The following is a 20,394-nucleotide window of genomic DNA, read 5'->3' as shown; positions in this document are numbered from 1 at the left end:
CACTGCGGCACCACAAAATAAATCTAAATCAAGCTCATTAAAGGATTTTTGAAAAGTTCTGAAGACATTTTCCAACACTCCCATCCTCACAAATTTTAAAGGTGTAAAAATAGCCAGTAACTTTATGCCCCTACCATTTGCATTGTAAGCTAGTTGGGAGCATCGGCTAAAAGTGCTGTATTTTAAAATGCTGAGAGAGAACAGAGTTGGATTATCCAACAAAAGATTATACTCATTAACATGCGTCACTACAATCCAAGTCCATTTCACAACAGACTTCTCCTTTAATGTCAGAACACTGGTTCTGACCCAAAGTACCCAAATCTAATTTCAGAACATCAGAAGTGGTTCTGGTGGTTCTGATGGTTTTGGTGGTTCTGGTGGGAACAGCCCTGCCGCAGGATCCACTCACACACACAAACAGCAGCATTGCAAGCTAATCATCATCAATAATTAATAATCAATAATCAATACCTGATAATCCAGACCTCATTAAAGCTCCAGAAGGGGGTATCTTTAATGATACCTGTTAATCTCAGCCCAGAATTAATTCAGATTCTCGGGGTAATAAAGCGTGACTTACCGTATCCCCCCTCCTCCATGGCCGGTGAGCGGCAGAACTGTTCCCCGGGCAGCGGCTCTGATCTCCGGCTCTCCGCCTCGCTCCCTCCCGCTCTCCGGGTCTCCGGTTCTCTCCGCTCAGACTCCCGACTCTCAGCAGCGCCTCAGGCCGCCTCACGCTGCCCCCTCCCCGGCGCTCTGCAGCCACCGCGCCGCTGCTGCGGTTCTGCTCCGCCCGGCTCCCTCCCTCCACTCCCGCTGGACCTACAGCGATGGGCGGGGCTTCACGTATGATGACGTACTATGATATGGAGCTCCTAAGGTGACATCTTTTTTTTTTTTTTTTTTTAAATGCGTGGCCACACCTTGTTAAGGCGTGGGAACGAGATCCTAAGGCGTGCGAATGAGATTATTAAGGCGTGGAGACACTAATGCATGGGAGCGAGATAATTAAGGAGTGGGCACGACTTAATAAGGCGTGGGAACAAGTTAATTCAATCTAGCCGGAGAATAATAAAGCTTGCTTTTCTGTAAATTAATGCGCATGAAGAAACTGAATATTACATCAAAACTCCTTTAATTTAAGAATAATATTTAGTATGAAAATGGAGAGTGAATTGGTTTATTTTTATTTATTTTAATCTCTAAATAAATTATGGTGATATTTTGGAGTGACGTCTGCATCTGAGCCAATCAGCTTTTAGTATAAGAATTAAGTTTCTTTTACTTAGAATTAAACCTCATCTTTCTGCAAAAGACTCCAAAATATCACCATATTTCATTCAGAGATTAAAATAAAAATAAACCACTTTCCATTTTCATACTTAAGATTATTCTTAGATTAAAGGAGCTAGGTTTAATTAACTCATTCCCATGCCTTAAAGATCTCGTTTCCACAGCTTAGGATCATGTTCAAATGCCTTAATAAAGTGTGGCCACGCTTTTTAATTGTTTTTTTTTATGATGTCACCTCCATACTACTATGATGATGATACTAATGTATCATTTATTTTATAACATCAATCAAGCAATCAACCTTTATTTTGAGTCGGAAGTACATTGAGGGCAACCCTCATTTTTAATGTAGTCGAGTAATTACAAACAGGGATTTACATGACAAAAACTAATAATAATTACTAAATTTAAATGTAAATGTAAAATAACAAAAAAATAAACATAGAATATTAAAACTAAAACTTTAATAATTTAATAATAAATTAATAATAAATTACATAATACAATAAAAAAAGATATATATTTATTATTTATACTTACTTTTGTGAATGTGAACCGTCAAGATAGCCAAATCTAATCTGAGCAAAAAATTGGATTTGAGCAACGTGGCTTGTAATGTGAAGGTAGCCATAAAAAAAAAACAATTTCATCAGATAATATCAGAGATCCCACCTGACTTTTGGATTGACTGACCTTTATTTCATAAAGTAATTTATGTTGTCGCTTCTCATAATCTGAGATATTAGAACATTACTCAAATATTCACTATTCACTGTGTACCTGTAACTCTACCTCTTCACTACTTTACTTTAACTGATGCTCTCAAACTTTACATTAAGAGACAAGAAATTCAAGTAATTAACTCTTGATGAGTTCAGCACAGCTGTTAACTGAAAGCCTGAATTCCAGGTGACTCTACCTCATAAAGCATTTGGTAAAAAGAAACACAAGGAAACACTGTTTCACAAAAATCACAACTTTATTGCACCAGTATATTTATATTCACGTTTCCTCGATATCGAATGTCTCTTCTTAGTCTCGAAAAGGCGGCATAAAGGTACAGAATCGGCGGTGCAAATATGATGACATGAATCAGACGTCGAGATCAGAGCGTGTTCTTCAGCGTCGCTTCCACTGAAGAGACCTCGAGTGACGTTTCTAACAGAACACCAACACATTCTACAGAACTCAGCTTTTTATTTGTGGATCTTCATCCTGGATTTAAGTGTAATTTACTGCCATTAAAGAGAGGGGGCGGGTCCGAGAGGAGAGCGACGTACGATTCGTCCTCTCGGACACGCCCCCCCGGACATCTAACCACTGAGGAGCTCCCAGTTACAGTTCAAAAACCTGTTAAACATATATATTAGGTTTCGTTAATTTGTGAATTATATGTGCATTTTAATACGCGTCTCGTTTTTTAAAACTATAAACTTCAACTTTTAAGATCTAGTTGTTATTATTATTATTTTTATTACTCTTTTTTTTATCAGTTCAAGGCAACTTCTCTAAAATGGAAGAATTGGGGTTTTGGGTTGGGGTTCGGGGAGGATTCTCAACTACGAGGATGTTCGGGAGGTCACACAGAGAGAGCACGAGTGGGACTGTACAATGTTCTAATCAATAAAGCATCACATCTTACTCTCCATAACTCAATTACGGACTCAAACGCTGTGAACGTCTGTGGATCCAAGTATCTGGAATAAAATCTATATTTTTATATATTTTTTTTAATGTAGATTTTAGTCCCAAAGCGTTTATAGTACAACTCCAGAGACGTCTAATAGAGATCTCTGCGCTATGAATTATGATTCATATATATGATTGGTGATGGATTATGAAAAGGTGAAGGACTGGAACTGTGTGGAACTGTGTGGAACTGTGTGGAACTGTGTGGAATTGAGTGGAACTGTGGCTCGGTTTCTACAGTAGGTTCGATGAAGGGGACGCAAGAGAGCGGCGTTCCCGGCGTTCCTGACATTCTCTTAGGACCGGTTCCTGAGGTGAACCCCGGCTTCAGGTGACCTGTGCGACTTGCATAGAGAGTAGAGAGCGAGAAAGCGCGATAGCGGCAATGGGATTGGCTGGAAAATGTTGCTGATATGCAATAAAATATGATATATATTTATTTATGTTATTTATTTTACTTTGTTCGGCTTTAATTTTGTCTGCTACCCAGTTAAACCCAGGTAAACTCTGAATACCTTCGATGCTCACGATACATGTGAAGAAATCAAGCAGACTCCGCCCCTTTCCAAACAGCAGCCAATCACTGCAGCTCAGATCAGAGGAAAGCGTCGCATCCTCAGCTCTGATACATTCAGCTAACAGACGCCTGTTCCAACAAACAACATCACTGTGTATAGGAGTGACGAGAAGAGAGAGCCAACCAACAACATGACTTATGACTTCCTGTATTCTCTCTCTCTCTCTCTCTCTGACTCCGGCTGCTGATGCAAAAGTAGAAGCAGCACTGATTGAGTACAGCCTTTCTTACAGTGAAACAAACAGATAAATGCTTTTAAAAAAGCAAGCTATCCATGCAATATTTTCTCCCTTACGTCACTGATGGACATAATAGAATTATTATTACTACATTGGTGCATTGATAAATTGGGCAGATCCAATTGTTAAAGGCAACTGTTTTATAAAGATTGTAGTAACCTTTTGATATGCTTCATATGACCTTCATATGTGAATGAACACATATCAAAAATTTTTATATTTTTGACATTTTCAACTAGAGCCATCTCGTCAAGAAGATTCCCATAATATTCAGAATATTCAGAACAAAATAAAAATAAAATGCAGAATATTTATGTTCAACTCAAGAAAAATGAAAAGAAAAAGAAAAAAATAAGGCAAATCCACAACATAACGGAAGATTTAAAGAAAAAGAGGTCAATGCACCAAGCAAGGCTTGTTATATTTCACTCATGAATCGTCCATTGGGTCTTTTTGGTTCAGAACCCCCAAAAAATGAAATGAATCATTGTTGATAATATAATAAAATAAAATAAAAAACATGCACAACATTCATTCACATCGTTTTCTGAAGCACTTACTCTGTATAAAGCTGTAAAAATGGTGCGAGTGTATTCGGCGTCCTCAAGTATTTGGTATTCACTGTAATGATTTGAGTATTTGGATTAGTTCATCTGAATCAGAGAGAATGATTCAATTGATTCAGTCGATTCATTTGACTCCGTGACTCAGTTTCAGGCCATATTTTTTATATACTGTATCTAAACCTTCAACATTCGAGTGTTGTGCTTCATTCAAAGAACTAAAACACTTAAGTAATAACAGAAAATAATGATAATAAAATAACTATAACAAAAATAATAGCAAAAATAATAATTCTGAGATGGTTCGTGAGTTTTGATTCTTCGTCAGTAAACCGGGAGGCAGTGTGCATCAGTGGTCTGTGCCCAAGTGATTCGCAGTACGCCCGATAATATTAATAACAGCACCGTTACTCATCACCCTGGAGGGAGGGATGGTTATCAGTTCATCAGCATCGTTTTTCACCTTAAATTCGTGTCTCATCCTGAATCCCGACAAGATCAGACCAGCAGACAGCAGAAGCTACAGTACAGCATCTCACCACAGACGTCTGGAAGCTGGAAGCTGGACCAGTGTGACCAGTGTGGGTCTTTTATTACGGTGGTTTGATCTTCTAAACCCACAGTAAAGTGGATTAGACCTCAAACCCCAGATTAAGCCCCAAAAGCTTCGATCGCTTTCTGTATTATAATTATAATCATAATTATTATTATTTTTTCACAGTACTCTTCGGATGATCCTCTTCTTTCTTCAGGACGTTCTCTCGGAGAGACCGCACCGTTCCGCGTCCAATCAGCAAGCGTCCGATCCGGGGAGCACCAGCACGTCTCGTCTCAGAGCTGCAGAAGACGAGAAGACAGAAGAGTGGAGGAGGTTATAAATATATCAGAGTGTGTGTTAAGGTTACTCAGAGAATCTATTCTGCGACACGGCCCAATTACACACGACCGACTTCAGAAACGGCTTCAGAAAGTGACTGACAGTCAGGGTTTTTGATACAGTCCAAAACCTCATCTGATTAAAAAGAACAGTATCTAAAGCAGTATCTACAGTACTTGTTTAGATACACGTTTAGATATGTTTAGAAACACCTTCTCATTCAATGTTTTCTGTATTAAGTGTCTTTATTTAATGTATTTTCTACATTGTGGATTAATATTAAAGTTATGAAAACGATTAAGAGACACATATATAATTCAGTAGTAAGAGTATAAAAGTGTTATTCTTCCACATGAATCCCCTGATCTAAAGCTGATGAACTGAGATGGTGATTTGAGGTGATTTAATTGGGATGAGCAGCAACTATTGTTCTTGTCCTTCAAGACGCTGAGAAAACTATTCCAGGTGACTCTACTCCACAGGCAATGCAGGTACCACTAGATCAATTGAAGAAACACTGACTATTTCAGTACACAGCAGGATTAGCCCACAGACTTTGCCTGAGGGAGGGATCTGTACCTACTGTCCGTGGCGAGTCAACAGATGAGAGAGATGCAAGTACTCTCAAATGAGTTTTGCGCTTCTATTGCAATTAAAAATGAACCAGGGACTAAAACTGGTAAGAACAGAGCTGGGGAGAACTCTTTTTTTTGTGCAGGTGATTCTGTGCAAAGAACCTTTCAGCTTTTTTTTTTTTTTTTTAGCTTTTAGCTCCATTTATTGACATTCATAGAGGACCCGTTTCCTGATATAACAAGGGAAACAACACTGTTAGACTCTACATAAAATGCTCTGGCCATGCAGAAGATGTGTTTTGGATCTGTGGTTCTCACTTTCTACTAGGTACAATAGTTGCTGCTCCAGTCCCAGACGTTGACTGGGTCAGATATTTAACCTGCTAGATACTGTATTAGCTTGATGGGCTATTATCATGTAGTGTGAACTAAGCATAAGCCATTTAGTATACACACTTAATCCATAGAGACTTAAGGAATGTGCTTTATTGCTTACTTTTAAAAACATTTAAAAGTTTTTAACTTTGTAGAGGTTAGAAACAAAAGATCATCAATACTGTATATGAAGCCAAGATACTGATAAACACTCAGGTCAGTATGGATATCTAGATAAAAGCTAATAGACTTACTTACCCCTTGTCTCACTAATGATAGCCCAGACTGTTCCTCCTTCCTTTCGCGGTGACGGACCACATGTTGCGACGGTCCTGGATCTTCTGGAAGACGTTTCCACTTCTTCTCCTCTCCTTCTTAAACTTAATTTTCTTTACCTGTGAGAATAATCCACATAGCAAACAAAAGGGTGAACACTGATAGCTGAAAAAACTGTGCGTTTATATGATGTACAATGACGGCAATGTCTAAACAAAATAACTTTACTGTTTCTTACACAAGAATATTTATGGAACATATAAAAGATAAGGGAACAATTTGAGGTTGTATTTGCTCTTTAACTTTCTTCACTTAAAATAGCGATAGAAAGATTGATAGTTTATACTGTATTGGCCAACTGATGGTGGCATGTTTGGGTTAAAAAAAAAAAAAAAAAAAAGCTTTTACTAAACTTCTTGAGTGCCAATTAAATCACAGGAGTTCCACCTTCAACCGCTAGTTAAATGTGGCAAATAGGAATCTTAATTGCGGCTGCAAAAACCCATTATAAAGACAGCGTAGAATAACATAACTGGTCTTTTGTGTAGAATGTGTAAAACTAACTAACAAGAGAAACATAGTTAGAATAATAATACTCTATATATCACGACAATGCTTTACGTTACTTCACAGCATGTGTGTTACTGAAGATAATTAAATAAATACTTCTAAATAAGCAAATACCAGGAAAAATGGAGAATAACATAACCAGCCTTTTTGTGTAGAATGTGTAAAACTAACTTTCTTGTTTGCTTGGAAAGGATAACGGTATCAACAACTGCCCAAAAAGTACTAATGAGTCTATTTCAATGGTATTGCTTGTAATTTGAACTAAAAGCCAAAAAAAAGCATAACTCCTTCTCACCTTTCCACTGTCAAACTCTTCGTCCCACTCATCGATTACAGTGTCATGTTTGGCCCAACGTGCATCATCGATTGCATCTTTACTGATAGCAGAGCGCTCTCCATCCCAACTGAGAACTGATGACAAGGGAAAGAGATCAATGCATGGTTTACAGTGAATAAGTATGTTGTATGAAGCATGATTACACCTTTATGTTTACACCTAGCATTAACATCCGGACATGAGACATTTAAGGGCGTTTTCACACTTAAAGTTGGTTTCTCTGGTCTGAATGAGTTGAATTTATTTACTTAGCGAGTTTCTCTCGTCGGTTTGGTTTGTTTTCACACAGGTGAAGAACTAAACGCACTAAAATGCACCTCAAGAAACCACATGAGCGCATAGTCTCCTCTGATTGGTCAGATCTGTGTGGCGTGGGAGCAACAAAGTAAATACAGTAAGAAGGTTCTGTGATACAGATGTACAGCTCTGTAAAAATTAATAGAGCACTTCAGTTTCTGAATCAGTTTCTCTGATTTTGCTATTTATAGGTTTATGTTTGAGTAAAATGAACATTGTTGTTTTATTCTATAAACTACAGACAACATTTCTCCCAAATTACAAATAAAAATATTCTCATTTAGAGCATTTATTTACAGAAAATGAGAAATGACTGAAATAACAAAAAAGATGCAGAACTTTCAGACCTCAAATAATGCAAAGAAAACAAGTTCATATTCATAAAGTTTTAAGAGTTCAGAAATAATCAATATTTGGTGGAATAACCCTGGTTTTTAATCACAGTTTTCTTTCATGCATCTTGGCATCATGTTCTCCTCCTCCACCAGTCTTACACACTGCTTTTGGATAACTTTATGCTGCTTTACTCCTGGTGCAAAAATTCAAGCAGTTCAGTTTGGTGGTTTGATGGTTTGTGATCATCCATCTTCCTCTTGATTATATTCCAGAGGTTTTTAATTTGGTGAAATCAAAGAAACTCATCATTTTTAAGTGCTCTCTTATCGCTTCCAGAGCTGTATATCTGTGCAGTTTAAAGCTATTTAGTCAAGTTTAAAACAGGACTTAAATCCAACAACGGATCAGACTCACCTTCATTTCCGTACGCTTTATCTCTGGCGTTCTTCAGGAGCTCCTCGACCACGCTGGAGCTTTTCTTGCCGTCCCAGGCCATGGGAGCAGGACGAGGCTTTTTCTCAGGAGCGTCTTCTGATGCTGCAGAGTCTCTGCTGCGCTTAAAGCCGTCCTGAACCTGACTGTCCCAGACTACCACAGCGGCTGGTTCTGAGGGACACACGAGAGAGTAAAAGAAGGAAAATAAACACCAGAACAGATCTAGCATAGTATATTTTATTTATATTATATATAATGTAACCTGGTGGCATATATCCAGTTTTATTTAGCACTGTTAATTTCCTTCATTAAAGTTTCCTCCTGTTTGATGTTAAAGCTCCTTAAACTCAGCACATTAGATTCACATTTAATCAAAACTACCCTGAAATATTGTATTATATTACAGTAAAAAGAGCCTCTAATCTACCAGAGCTAAACCACACTACACTATTAATACTGTTCCCCTTAAAAACACACAGGAAAATACCAGCATTTATAGTTTTTAAATCATTATTTTTATCCAGATTAATCACAGAATATTATTGTGATTAGTACAGTTGTTTGTTAAGGTACTGGCAACACTAATATAAATATATTTTCTATATTTAGAGAGACTGATAGAGAGACAGAGATAGATTTAGATAGATAGAGAAAAATACATACAGAAATATAGATAGAAATGGAGAGAGATAGAAACAGATGGAGAGAGATATAGATGCACACAAAAAAGATAGAGACTGACAGATAGAGACAGAGAAACAGAGATAGACATATAGAGATAAGAACGACAGACAGAAAGGAAAACATGTATAGAGACAGACAGATATAGATAAAGAGAGATAGATTAAGAGAGACATAAACAGACAGATGGATATATAGATAGATAAATAGATAGTCAAATAGAGATAAAGATAGAGAAATGGATATAGACAGAGACAGAAAGGAATAGAGATACAGAGATAGACAGACAGACAGATGAATAGATTAAGAGACAGACACTGTCCAATAAAAAACATGCATTTTAATTTTTGTCTGTTTTTTCTCTGTACACTGTGTAATAAACTCTGGATGAATTAGACCAATAGAAATGTCACCATTCTGGATATACATGTTTTTCTCTAGACAAAAACAATAATACTGCTGTTTCCTGTATATATAACGTATTTTTTACCTCCAGCAGGTTTACACTCCTCTGTCTCCACACGGTCCATCTGATTAATCGGTTCATCTCTAAATGGTTCTGGGCGAGTTCCTCCAGCTTCTCTCAGTTTGGCTTCTTCTCTTTTCCTCTTCTTGGCTTTCTTCTTCGGCTCTCGCAATTCCTCTCGCTCTGCCTTTACCTGCATCGACCCACTCACTCCATTAGCACTGTGGAGAGGGTCAGAAAACTAAATTAGTTGCAGAAAAATCATTTTAGTATTAGATAAATACAAAACATACAAATAGGGCTACAATGATGAGTAAACAAACACTCAGTTACACCCTAACAACTAATTAAGTATTGCTATCTTGACAACAGAAAACACATGTGCTCCACTGACTGAATACAACCTAGACAGACGCCAACAGTCAGACGTTCATCGCTATCTCGGTAACACAGACGCTGTGCCGAGCCGAGCGTACGCCCCCACTTATTACACACACATGAACACACAGCAGCACAAACCCAACTTTTACATCAACAATAAACAGAATAGTAAATAAAATAACATTGCTGTTCCTGTAAATGAGCTGCTGGAGCTCCTTCACAGCGTCAACCAGCAGCTCAGTTTCCTCTGCTGAGAAGAGTTTGTTGAACACGTCCAGGTAGCTGCACCGTTACAATAGCAATCCACCAAAGTCAGAGCTCACCTGATATACTCTTAAAGAGAATGATGAGCAAGAGACACTCTGATTGGTTTATTATTTCACTTTACACCCAAAATTAACCACACCCATGATTAATTAAGAGAATTAGTACATGACTTTCGCACTGACGCCCTAAATCAAACTGCATGGTGCTAAATGTTATCAGTTCGCCTATAGATAGCTGGGTTCAGCTGTCAAGGTGAAGAAAAAAATAATAAATCATTGATTAATCAACTAATAACTAATAATAAAGATACACAAATTAATCTTACAGATTATTCATAATATAATTAAATGCAACACTATTTATCAAAGCACCAAACCTATTATAAATGTCAGGTTTGCCCTCAGACTCCTGCAGCTCCTCTCTGAGCTTCTTCTTCTTTTTCTTCTTCTTCTTTTTTAAAGCGGAGGCCTTCAGGTCTGGTCCAGGTGAAGGTAACGGGCTCGGGCTCGGACTCAGTTGGGTTTTGGGTTGAGATAGTTTGAGTTTGGGCTCTGTGGGAGTTTCAGATTGCTGATGTTGCTTATTTGGCCTTTCTGTCGCTCCTTTAGCGTCGTTGCTAATCGTCCACGTATCTCCTAAACACCAGTCTTCATCCTGAGGCGGCGGCTCCAGGTGAGACTGCACTGCCTCTCTCTGAGACTCGAGGCCGTTCTGCTCTGCCTCCTTTTTACTCTTTTTCCGTTTCTTCTCTTTCCTCCTCTCTCTGATCGGCTCCGTCTCGTTCTGCAGGGGTTTGGCCTGGTTTGGAAGCTCAGTGACGGGGGCTTCGACTTCAGAGTGACGTCTCTTCTTTTTCTTCTTCTTCTTCTTTAAGACGGGACTGCAGAGTCCATCAGCAACATCTTCACCGCACTCCACAGTTTTCTGACTCTTGATTGGTCCAGGGTGGCTGGAAGGGTGGGGCTGGGGCTTGCTGATTGGTGAGGAGAGTGCTGGCCTCTTGGAGGAAGAGGAGGAGGGCTCTTTATGGGGGCTGGAGTTTTTAAAGAGATGAGTGGAGGGTGGAGACTGAAGCTTGGGTGAATGGAATGAAACCCTGAGAGAAACAAAAACACAAGAAAAATATGGTATAAAAACAGTAGCAGCAGTACTAAAATCAACAGATCTAAAGGAATACGTATTGGCAAAAGACCTCACAATACGATACACATAAAAAAAAAAAAGATTTTAAAGGATTTAGGGATTTAGTTTGGGATTACCGTATTTTTTGCACTATAAGGCGCATATTGAGATTATAAGGCACATTTTAAGGACTGTCGGGATGTTTCCCTTCTAATATAGCAGGTCGCGATGCTGGAGGACGAGACCTGTATAGCTAAGCTAAGTAAACAAAACTGTAACTCTTAAAAATACATTTTCAGACGAGTCAGACAAGTCAAACAGGCGCTGAATGTTAAACAGTAGTTTTCAGGAGAAAAATCTGTGTAGATTATTTGGGTGAGTAAAGCGCTTCCATTTATTTACAGTAAGCTTAGACTTCTAGATTTCCATTAAGGCTGGAGCATTAGCAACTTATGCCGCCTACTGCTCCTTAATACCCGATTGGTACAATTAATACATAAGGAGCTCTGATGATTTTTGGGAAAATTTAAGTATTTTAAGTGCATCTTATAGTGCAAAAAATATGGCAAGATAAAATCTTAATTTATCGACGTGCAGTATCTTGGAAAACATTTTGTCAACTTACAACAATTGAAATGTACTTTATTAAGATATTAATCATCACTAAAAGTTTTTTTGTATTTTCTGGTCTATTTTTATACATAAAGGAGCACTGGATAAGGCGCAATTTAATTGACAATAGTAAGGAACAAGGGTGTCGCCATGTCTAAATCAGCTGGTCTTGCTGCAAAAAAATATATATATATTTTGAAGTGAAACGAGTGCTGGATATTAATCTGCACAGATTTCTCTTCTGAAAACTGTTAATTTGGGTGAGTCAAGCATTTCTGTTTATTTACAGTAAGCTTGGATTTCCAATATTTGTAAAAGCACGGTTAGCAGTGCTTAGCGCTAGTAAATCCCACCGACAGCACTACACTGAGGAACCCTGAGTGTTCGAGTAGGCCAGGGTGATATTAGCTAGTTGTTTGTCCCATATAGTTTGTTTCAACACGGTAAACATGCAGACTACAGTCCAATATACTCACCACTGAACAATGAAAGAGCTAGCGCTTAGCGCTGTGGTTAGCGGCTAATGCTAATACTGCTCCAGTCTTGGTGCTGGAGAAACTTTACTGAAACTCCTGTATAACTCTGTACTTCAGTGGAGTGTCTTTACTGCTCCTCAATACCTGACTGGTAGAATTCATACATAAGGAGCACCGGTTTATAAGGGGCTCTGATGATTTTTGGGAAAATTAAAGGATTTTAGGTGCACCTTATAGTGCAAAAAATTAGGCATCTTATCTTGTATCATAGATAGAGGATCGAACATGTTTTTCAACAAAGATTACTTTTACCCAATAAACCCATCCTCTGACTTTTAACATTGCAATTACTATTATACTGTGTGTATAAATGCAATGATGATATATTAGGTAAATTAAGTGTTTTGTTAAAAATGGAGTGTTTGTTATGGATGGTGGTACCTGTGGTGCTGAGGAGGTGAAGCAGGGGTAAGATGGTGAAGTTGCGCTGGATGCGAGGGAACACAGGACTGATGATGTGATGAAGAGGAGGAGGAGGATGATGCCTCAGTGCTGCGGCTGCTGTTGCTGCGGTTGTTGTTGTTGTTCGGGGTCCGGAGGCTGAGGCTGGGACTGGGACTGGCCTGCAGTTATTGACATAAATAAAAACTTGGTGGTCGAAAAAAAAAAGAAAAATAAACCATAGCCAACGAAACATGACGAAGATAGAGGGATCCAAACATGGAGGGAAATCAAGACCAGAAAACCAACAAAAACAGGGAGAGAAAAAAAAGAAAAGAAAAGAAAAAACAAAACAAGAAGGCATGGCAGAGAAGAATTAGAAATGGTTAGAAATAAAGAATACAAAAGCAAAGGAAGACAAAGAAATTCTAAAAAGGACAGTAGTGCCAAACCTCAGTCAACAGTATAGACACAACAGCAGACACAAAAACAGATCTAATGCTGCAGTTATCAGCACGGCTACGCAAACCAACGGGAGAACCGTCGCTCACGAAAATCCGCTGGAAAAGAATGAAGGAGCGGGCGGCAGGCAAACACAAACAATCCACTAACACAGGGCTGAGGAGTGTGATCGATACAGGCTTTATGATATCAAAAATGACAGATTTTTTATTTATTTTCTAACATCTGAGAGCACAAACTCACAGAACAGAGCCATTTCAGAATGTCTGTCAGCTCAGAAGAAAATCACCACTGCATACAGGATAGGGTGGTACAGGGGAGCATATGGTAGTATCGTGTAGTGTAGTGAGAATAGGATAATACATAGAATATAAGGCAAAATACAGGATAGTATAGGGGAGTATGAAAGTTTAGGCTAGTATATGGGCCTGGAGGGAGTATATAGCAGTATAAGGCAGTATAGGGTATTGTGGTGCAGTTCAGGGATTTTGGAGTTGTATAGGATAGTATAGGGACATATTGGGTAATATTAAATGTGTTTGCTATTTTAGGCTAGTTTATGGGATTATATATAGGGTGTAGGAAAGTATGGGGTACTATGGTGTAGTATAGCGAGTATAAAAGGGTAATATATGGAGTATATGGTTATACAGTATAGTATAGGGCAGTATTAGAAGTGTAGGATAGTATATGGGCCTTAAGGGAGTATACAGCTGTATAGAGGAGTATAAGGCAGTATAGGGTAGTGTAGTGCAGTTTAGGGAGTTTAGAGTACATATAGGGTCATATAAGGACTGTATGGTATTGTAGGGCAGTATATGTGACTATATACGACGCATAGGGGAGTATAGAGGACTATGGTGTAGTATAGCCAATATAGTAGGGTAATATATGGGGTATAAGGTAATGCAGGGTATATAAGGGAGTATTGGTAGTGTAGGGGAGTATAGGGTACTATGGTGTTTTGTAGTTATTATAGGGTAATATATAGGATATAATGCAAAATGCAGCGTAGTATAGGGAAGTATAAGGAGTGAAGGGTAGTATATGGTAGGGCTGTGACGATAATTTTATTACCGCAATACCGCGGTTATGGGACGTCACCGCGGTGATGAGCTCATTACCGTCATTACCGCATTTTTTTATGGCTGTCAAATCTGATTGACTGCGTTTTGAGCGGTAGTAAAATGCTCCATATAAGCACAACTGTGGTGAATTCAGTATTAATATGTCAAGTGTAAGTCCTACACTATAGGGCTGTGCAATATATCAAATATATTTTGATCGCGATAGATATTGGTGTCAAACGATCTCAAAATTCATAATATCGAATATAAAATTTTTTGTCATTTATCTGTGCTGCAGCTGCACTGGCGCGGCAGCGAATGGGTTAAGCAAAACGCGGTGCGTGGTACTCATTGAGGTCCTGCTCACTTCGTCTCCATTGAGGCTGCTGAAGAGAGTGAAGATTAGCAGCACTAATATTGGCTCGGAAATGGAAGCTACAGGGCAGGCTCAGTAAGTTGAGAAAAAAGGAAGAAAAAGACTCAGAACAGAAGAGAATCATCTGCAAGATTTGCCGGAAAGTGGTGTCTGCACCTCTCGCCAACACATCAAACTAATTCACCCACCTCAAGGTAAACCATAGAGCCATGTAAGGTGTTCCGTGGTCACATTTTGAGAAAGTAAAATATATTAATTCATTGTCTGGCTGCTGGCTGTTCTGCGTGAGCACCGCGGAGAACGCGCGGCATTGCGCCTCAGTCTTGGTAAAAATAGTAAGGTTGGTTGAAGTGTAGTTCAAACAGCAAAGCAATGATATAAAACTATAACCACCATCTTTACTGAAATGTTGTTATCTGACCAAGTCTGAGGTAAAATGCGCTGCGCCTTGTCTCTTTCACAGCACGCGGAACTGAGTTCAGAACCGCTACAAATATAACCATATGAAACTCAGTTCAGATAAATAAACTTCAGATGAGTAAGGACACGTAAAGTGAAACAAAAATTGTCAAACATAAAGGACAGGTTTCTATTATTTTAAAATGGAACTAATGTCTTTTTTTTGGTCGGTTGTCTCTTGCGAGCCGATTTCTTAACGTCACGACATTTTAATCAACATATTATATGACGCGGGTCCCGTCAGGATATCTTGCGGCACAGACAGAACTGAATTGTTATTGGCGGGAACAGGAGTTTAATCAATCCAGAGGATGTGGGAGCACATTAATAAATAGTTAAGAAAATTGTAATAATCACGCAGTGATTCTCATGCACGCAACAAAAAAAACCCTAAGCACAAAAAAGGAGCGGAGAATGGACCGACACGCGCACACACACACCGATTTTTTTTTTGTAATGTGGTAAGAAACGTGACCGCGCGCGGTTTTAATAAATATTTTTTTTAATTTTAAGCACTAAATGTAATTTATTAAATTTATTTAGGACCGCGGGGCAGGTGCGGCAAAACTGTGTATGTGGCGGGCTGATGCGGGATTAAAAGAAGGATTTTTTTTGCGGAACGGTAACGGGACAAAAAAGAAATGATGTCTGAATTAATTTCCTCCAATCGAATATAATTTAACATGGTTTAAGAATATAAAATAATTTATAAACAAACGAAATATTTAATATTGAGCTAATAGCCCAAGTGCAAAAATACAAAATCTGTAATACTCTGCACTGCACAATTCAAACGAAATAGCCGTAACGCAGCTGCGCTCCTGCCCTGCGATGCAGCCGAAGCCTGGGCAGCAGCAGAAATTCTGGGGTGAAAACTACATAACTACACAACATAAGGAGACATAATGCACTCCAAATATTCAGGAGGGAAGTGAAATAAATGATACTGTACAGATATAATCTGTATCTAGTAGATATTTAATGAGAAATAAGAAGAGTGTGAATAAAAAAAAAACAGACGCCTATCACAGACTTCTTGAGCCTTGAGCCCGAACGGCCCGAGGAAAGGGGTGAGAAATATATTTTTTTCGGGGCCGGGGGTCAGTGGAAAATTTTGCTGTGGATTAATTCGTCTTTTTTTTTTAAACGAATATTAGAATATTCGCTACCAATTACTGCCGAATATCCTGAGCTCAAAACCGCTATTCGGGCCAGCCCTAAAATAGATCTATGGATGGAGAAGGGGGAGGCGGACAAGCTCCTCCTTCAAAAAGTCTGCACGGAAAAAGACAGGTTAGCTGTACAATGACGAATTATACAGGCAGCATATGTTCACTTGTTATGCTGTATTTATGGTTTATGTAGAGGTTGTATGTAGGCTGTATGGTTTGAAGAATAAAGATTTGTTACCAATAAATTTGCGGTGTTTTTTTTTTTTTTTTTGGGGGGGGGGGGGGGGGGGGGGGCGGGGGGTTGGGGTCTCGCGGTTAACCGCAATATCGCGGTGATGCGTTAGTTTTTTACCGCGGTTATAAAAAATCAATACCGCCCCAGCCCTAGTATATGGGCCTAAAGGGAGGGGGTTTAGAGTTGTATAGAGTAGTATAGGGACATATGGGGACTGTGTAAGGAGCATATGATATTTTAAGACAGTATATGGGATTACATATGATGCATAGGAGATTATTGGGTACTATAGTTTAGTAAAACAAGTATAGTAGGGTAATATATGGGGTAAAAGGAAATACAGGTAGTATAGGGCAGTATTGGAAGGGTAGGGAGGTATGGGGTACTATGGTGTAGTATAGTGAGTACAGGGTAATACATGTGATTTAAGGTAATAGGGGAGTATTGGGTAGTTCAGGGTAGTATACAGGACAAAAAGAGAATATGGTAGTATATGGGGACATTACTGTAGTAGAAATGATAGTGTAGGGACATATAGGCTAGTATAAAATGTGAAGGGTATTGTAGAGTAGTATATGGGACTATATACGAAGTACAGGGGGAGTATGGGGTACTATGGTGTAATACAGCACATACAGGGTAAGTGTAGGGTAGTATATGGGCATAACGGGAGTATATGGTAGTATAGAGGAATATAAGGCAGTATAGGGTGGTTAAGGAGTGTAGGGTATTGTAGGTAGTATAGGGACATATAGGGTAATATTGGGTAGTAATAATAAAACTAAGCAGTCTGTAACAAAAGTTAGGCTTTTCTCATGTTATTTTACTTTACATTTTCATAATTTGTAAAACCTGCTGGATAGAAAAAAAAACACTAATGACTGCCCAATCGACTGCTGATTTTATAACTTTGTAAAATATCATAATCCAGTTTTCGGAGCACACTGCTCAGCCCAACAGCAGGACGGGAGCTGTAGTGAACATGCAGTGGTGTGCAGAGGCGGCGGGTACCCTCACCTTCTTGGCGGACAGTGCCAGTCTCTTGGCAGGAGGAGGAGACATGGTGCTGTTGTGTTCGGACGTGATGTTGGTGAGGGCCGGCGGTTTCAGCTTGGCTGATTTCTGCTCCTGATCCGGAGCTGCTCGCTCCACACTTTTAGCCGGAGAGGCGGTCCCGTTGGCGCTGCTCTTGGCGGGGGCGCACATGTTCCCCACGGGAGCACTTCTGGTGCCGATCGATTCCTGCGGGTCGGAGGCGTCAGGATCGTTAACGCTTTAGTCTATACACTTCACACTGAGACAGATTTAAACAGCTAATCAATGATGACCAGGGAGGGTTCCCTTCGATTCTACAGCCATGCTGTTACTGCACCGCTGGCTAATTTTTGAGGAGACAGTTTTTATTGACAAAAACAAAAATTTTACAGAAATATGACATTTGAAAACAAGTATTGCACACATTTTCTAGTGTCAGGTTTTCCAGACAAGTCACTTTGCTCCTCTACACACACACACACACAACAATGTGTATGCCTCCTCAGGTGCAAAGTTTGGTCAAATGTTACATTTCTTTGTTCATTTTAAGTTAAAAAGAGTTAAAAGAGGTTAACTAATCCCACAATGGTTGGTTTCAAAATACAACTTAAGATAAAAGAAATTTAGAAATTTGAATGTTTATTTTCTTGCTGAATAACAGACTGGGAAATTGCAAAAAATATATAAAAAAAAGTTCTCCTTAAAAAAAATTAGATGTTAGATCTTATGATATATGCTTTTCCATTATATACTAAGTATGTAATACACCAACATGGGGTAGAATAGTGAGTATAGAGTACTATACTGAGTATAAGGTAAAATGGAGTAGTATTTTATTTATTCTTTATTTAACCAGGCAAGTCATTCAGAACACTTTCTTATTAACAAAAAGACACTTAAAATATAGTACTGGGGAGAATAGGGTAGTATAGTACAGTTCAGGGAGTTTAGGGTAGTATAAGTAACTATATATGAAGTATAGAAGAGTATGAAGTAGTATAGACAGTATAGGGTATTATACGGGGTATAAGGTAATATGGAGTAGTATAAGGTAGTACTGGAGAGAATAGAAAAGTAGTATAATGTAGTTCAGAGAGTTTAGGTACTATAGGTCAGTATATGGGGCTATGTATAAAGCACAGGGAAGTATGGGCTAGTATAGTAAGTATAGGGTATTATATAGAGTATAATGTAATATGGATTAGTGTGAGGTAGTACTGGGGAGAATAGGGTAGCAATAGTAAAGTTCAGGGACATTCAGGGTAGTACATGGGACTATATATGAAGTATAGGGTAGTATATGGGACTATATATGAAGTATAGGGTAGTATAGGGTAGTATATGGGACTATATATGAAGCATAGGGTAGTATAGGGTAGTATATGGGACTATATATGAAGTATAGGGTAGTATATGGGACTATATATGAAGCATAGGGTAGTATAGGGTAGTACATGGGACTATATATGAAGTATAGGGTAGTATATGGGACTATATATGAAGTATAGGGTAGTATATGGGACTATATATGAAGTATAGGGTAGTATATGGGACTATATATGAAGTATAGGGTAGTATATGGGACTATATATGAAGTATAGGGTAGTATAGGGTAGTATATGGGACTATATATGAAGCATAGGGTAGTATAGGGTAGTATATGGGACTATATATGAAGTATAGGGTAGTATAGGGTAGTATATGGGACTATATATGAAGCATAGGGTAGTATAGGGTAGTATATGGGACTATATATGAAGTATAGAGTAGTATAGGGTAGTATATGGGACTATATATGAAGCATAGAGTAGTATAGGGTAGTATATGGGACTATATATGAAGTATAGGGTAGTATAGGGTAGTATATGGGACTATATATGAAGTATAGGGTAGTATAGGGTAGTATAGGGTAGTATATGGGACTATATATGAAGCATAGGGTAGTATAGGGTAGTATATGGGACTATATATGAAGTATAGAGTAGTATAGGGTAGTATATGGGACTATATATGAAGCATAGAGTAGTATAGGGTAGTATATGGGACTATATATGAAGTATAGGGTAGTATAGGGTAGTATATGGGACTATATATGAAGTATAGGGTAGTATAGGGTAGTATAGGGTAGTATATGGGACTATATATGAAGTATAGGGTAGTATATGGAGTATAAGGTAATATGTAGCAGTATAAGGTAGTACTTAGAGTTCTTTTTTTTTTTTTTTTTTTTTTACCTTGGACTCGGAGGAGGTGTCGGCTGAAGACGAGTCGGACAGGGATTTGAGTGAGGTAGACAGCACCAGACTGCGACTCTGCTCCCCGCCGCTCTTCTTGTCGGGGTCTGGTTTGCTGATCCCGTTGGAGGAGGAGTTGGGGGCGGAGCCGCGGGGCTGGGGGGCGGGTTTCTTCAGCTTCTTGAAGGGCTCCTCGATCAGCGTGGGGCCGCCGGAGAGCCTGGGCACGGCGTGGGCTGAGGACGTCCCGTTGGAGAGTTTAGGCGTCTGGACGCTCAGACCGTTTCGAGACACGGGGACGCCCAGACCCCCGTCCACAGACTGGATCTTCCTCAGCTGAGCCGTGTCCAGCTTCTGATGGAGAACAGAGAAGATAAGGAGGTTAAGGAAACTATATGATCAATATATATATATATCATACACACAATATGATGTACAGTATCAGTCAAAAACTTAATGCATACAT

The 20,394-nt window shown here is 38.9% G+C and overlaps 2 protein-coding genes across 3 annotated transcripts in view; both read right to left on the bottom strand.

The window, feature by feature from the left end:
* cyth1a (cytohesin 1a) overlaps positions 1–716 on the bottom strand; it is a 90,540-nt gene extending 89,824 nt beyond the window's left edge. Inside the window, exon 1 of the mRNA XM_049468137.1 lies at positions 584–716. Coding sequence (XP_049324094.1) covers positions 584–602 — 19 coding nt within the window. The 5' untranslated portion in view covers positions 603–716. The remainder of the gene's footprint in view (positions 1–583) is intronic.
* A 1,540-nt stretch (positions 717–2,256) lies between these two features.
* Positions 2,257–20,394, bottom strand: part of usp36 (ubiquitin specific peptidase 36) — a 46,591-nt gene continuing 28,453 nt past the window's right edge. For both annotated transcript variants that reach the window (XM_049468119.1, XM_049468120.1), the window contains exons 13-21: positions 19,929–20,282; positions 17,677–17,901; positions 12,889–13,070; positions 10,614–11,333; positions 9,614–9,810; positions 8,422–8,613; positions 7,333–7,448; positions 6,450–6,586; positions 2,257–5,201 (exon numbers count right to left, since the gene is read on the bottom strand). In XM_049468119.1, coding sequence (XP_049324076.1) covers positions 6,461–6,586; positions 7,333–7,448; positions 8,422–8,613; positions 9,614–9,810; positions 10,614–11,333; positions 12,889–13,070; positions 17,677–17,901; positions 19,929–20,282 — 2,112 coding nt within the window. In that variant the 3' untranslated portion in view covers positions 2,257–5,201; positions 6,450–6,460. The remainder of the gene's footprint in view (positions 5,202–6,449; positions 6,587–7,332; positions 7,449–8,421; positions 8,614–9,613; positions 9,811–10,613; positions 11,334–12,888; positions 13,071–17,676; positions 17,902–19,928; positions 20,283–20,394) is intronic.

This window comes from Astyanax mexicanus, chromosome 19, assembly GCF_023375975.1.
Source record: "Astyanax mexicanus isolate ESR-SI-001 chromosome 19, AstMex3_surface, whole genome shotgun sequence".
NCBI lineage: Eukaryota > Metazoa > Chordata > Actinopteri > Characiformes > Acestrorhamphidae > Astyanax > Astyanax mexicanus.
This window is presented reverse-complemented; position numbering and strand designations above follow the sequence as displayed.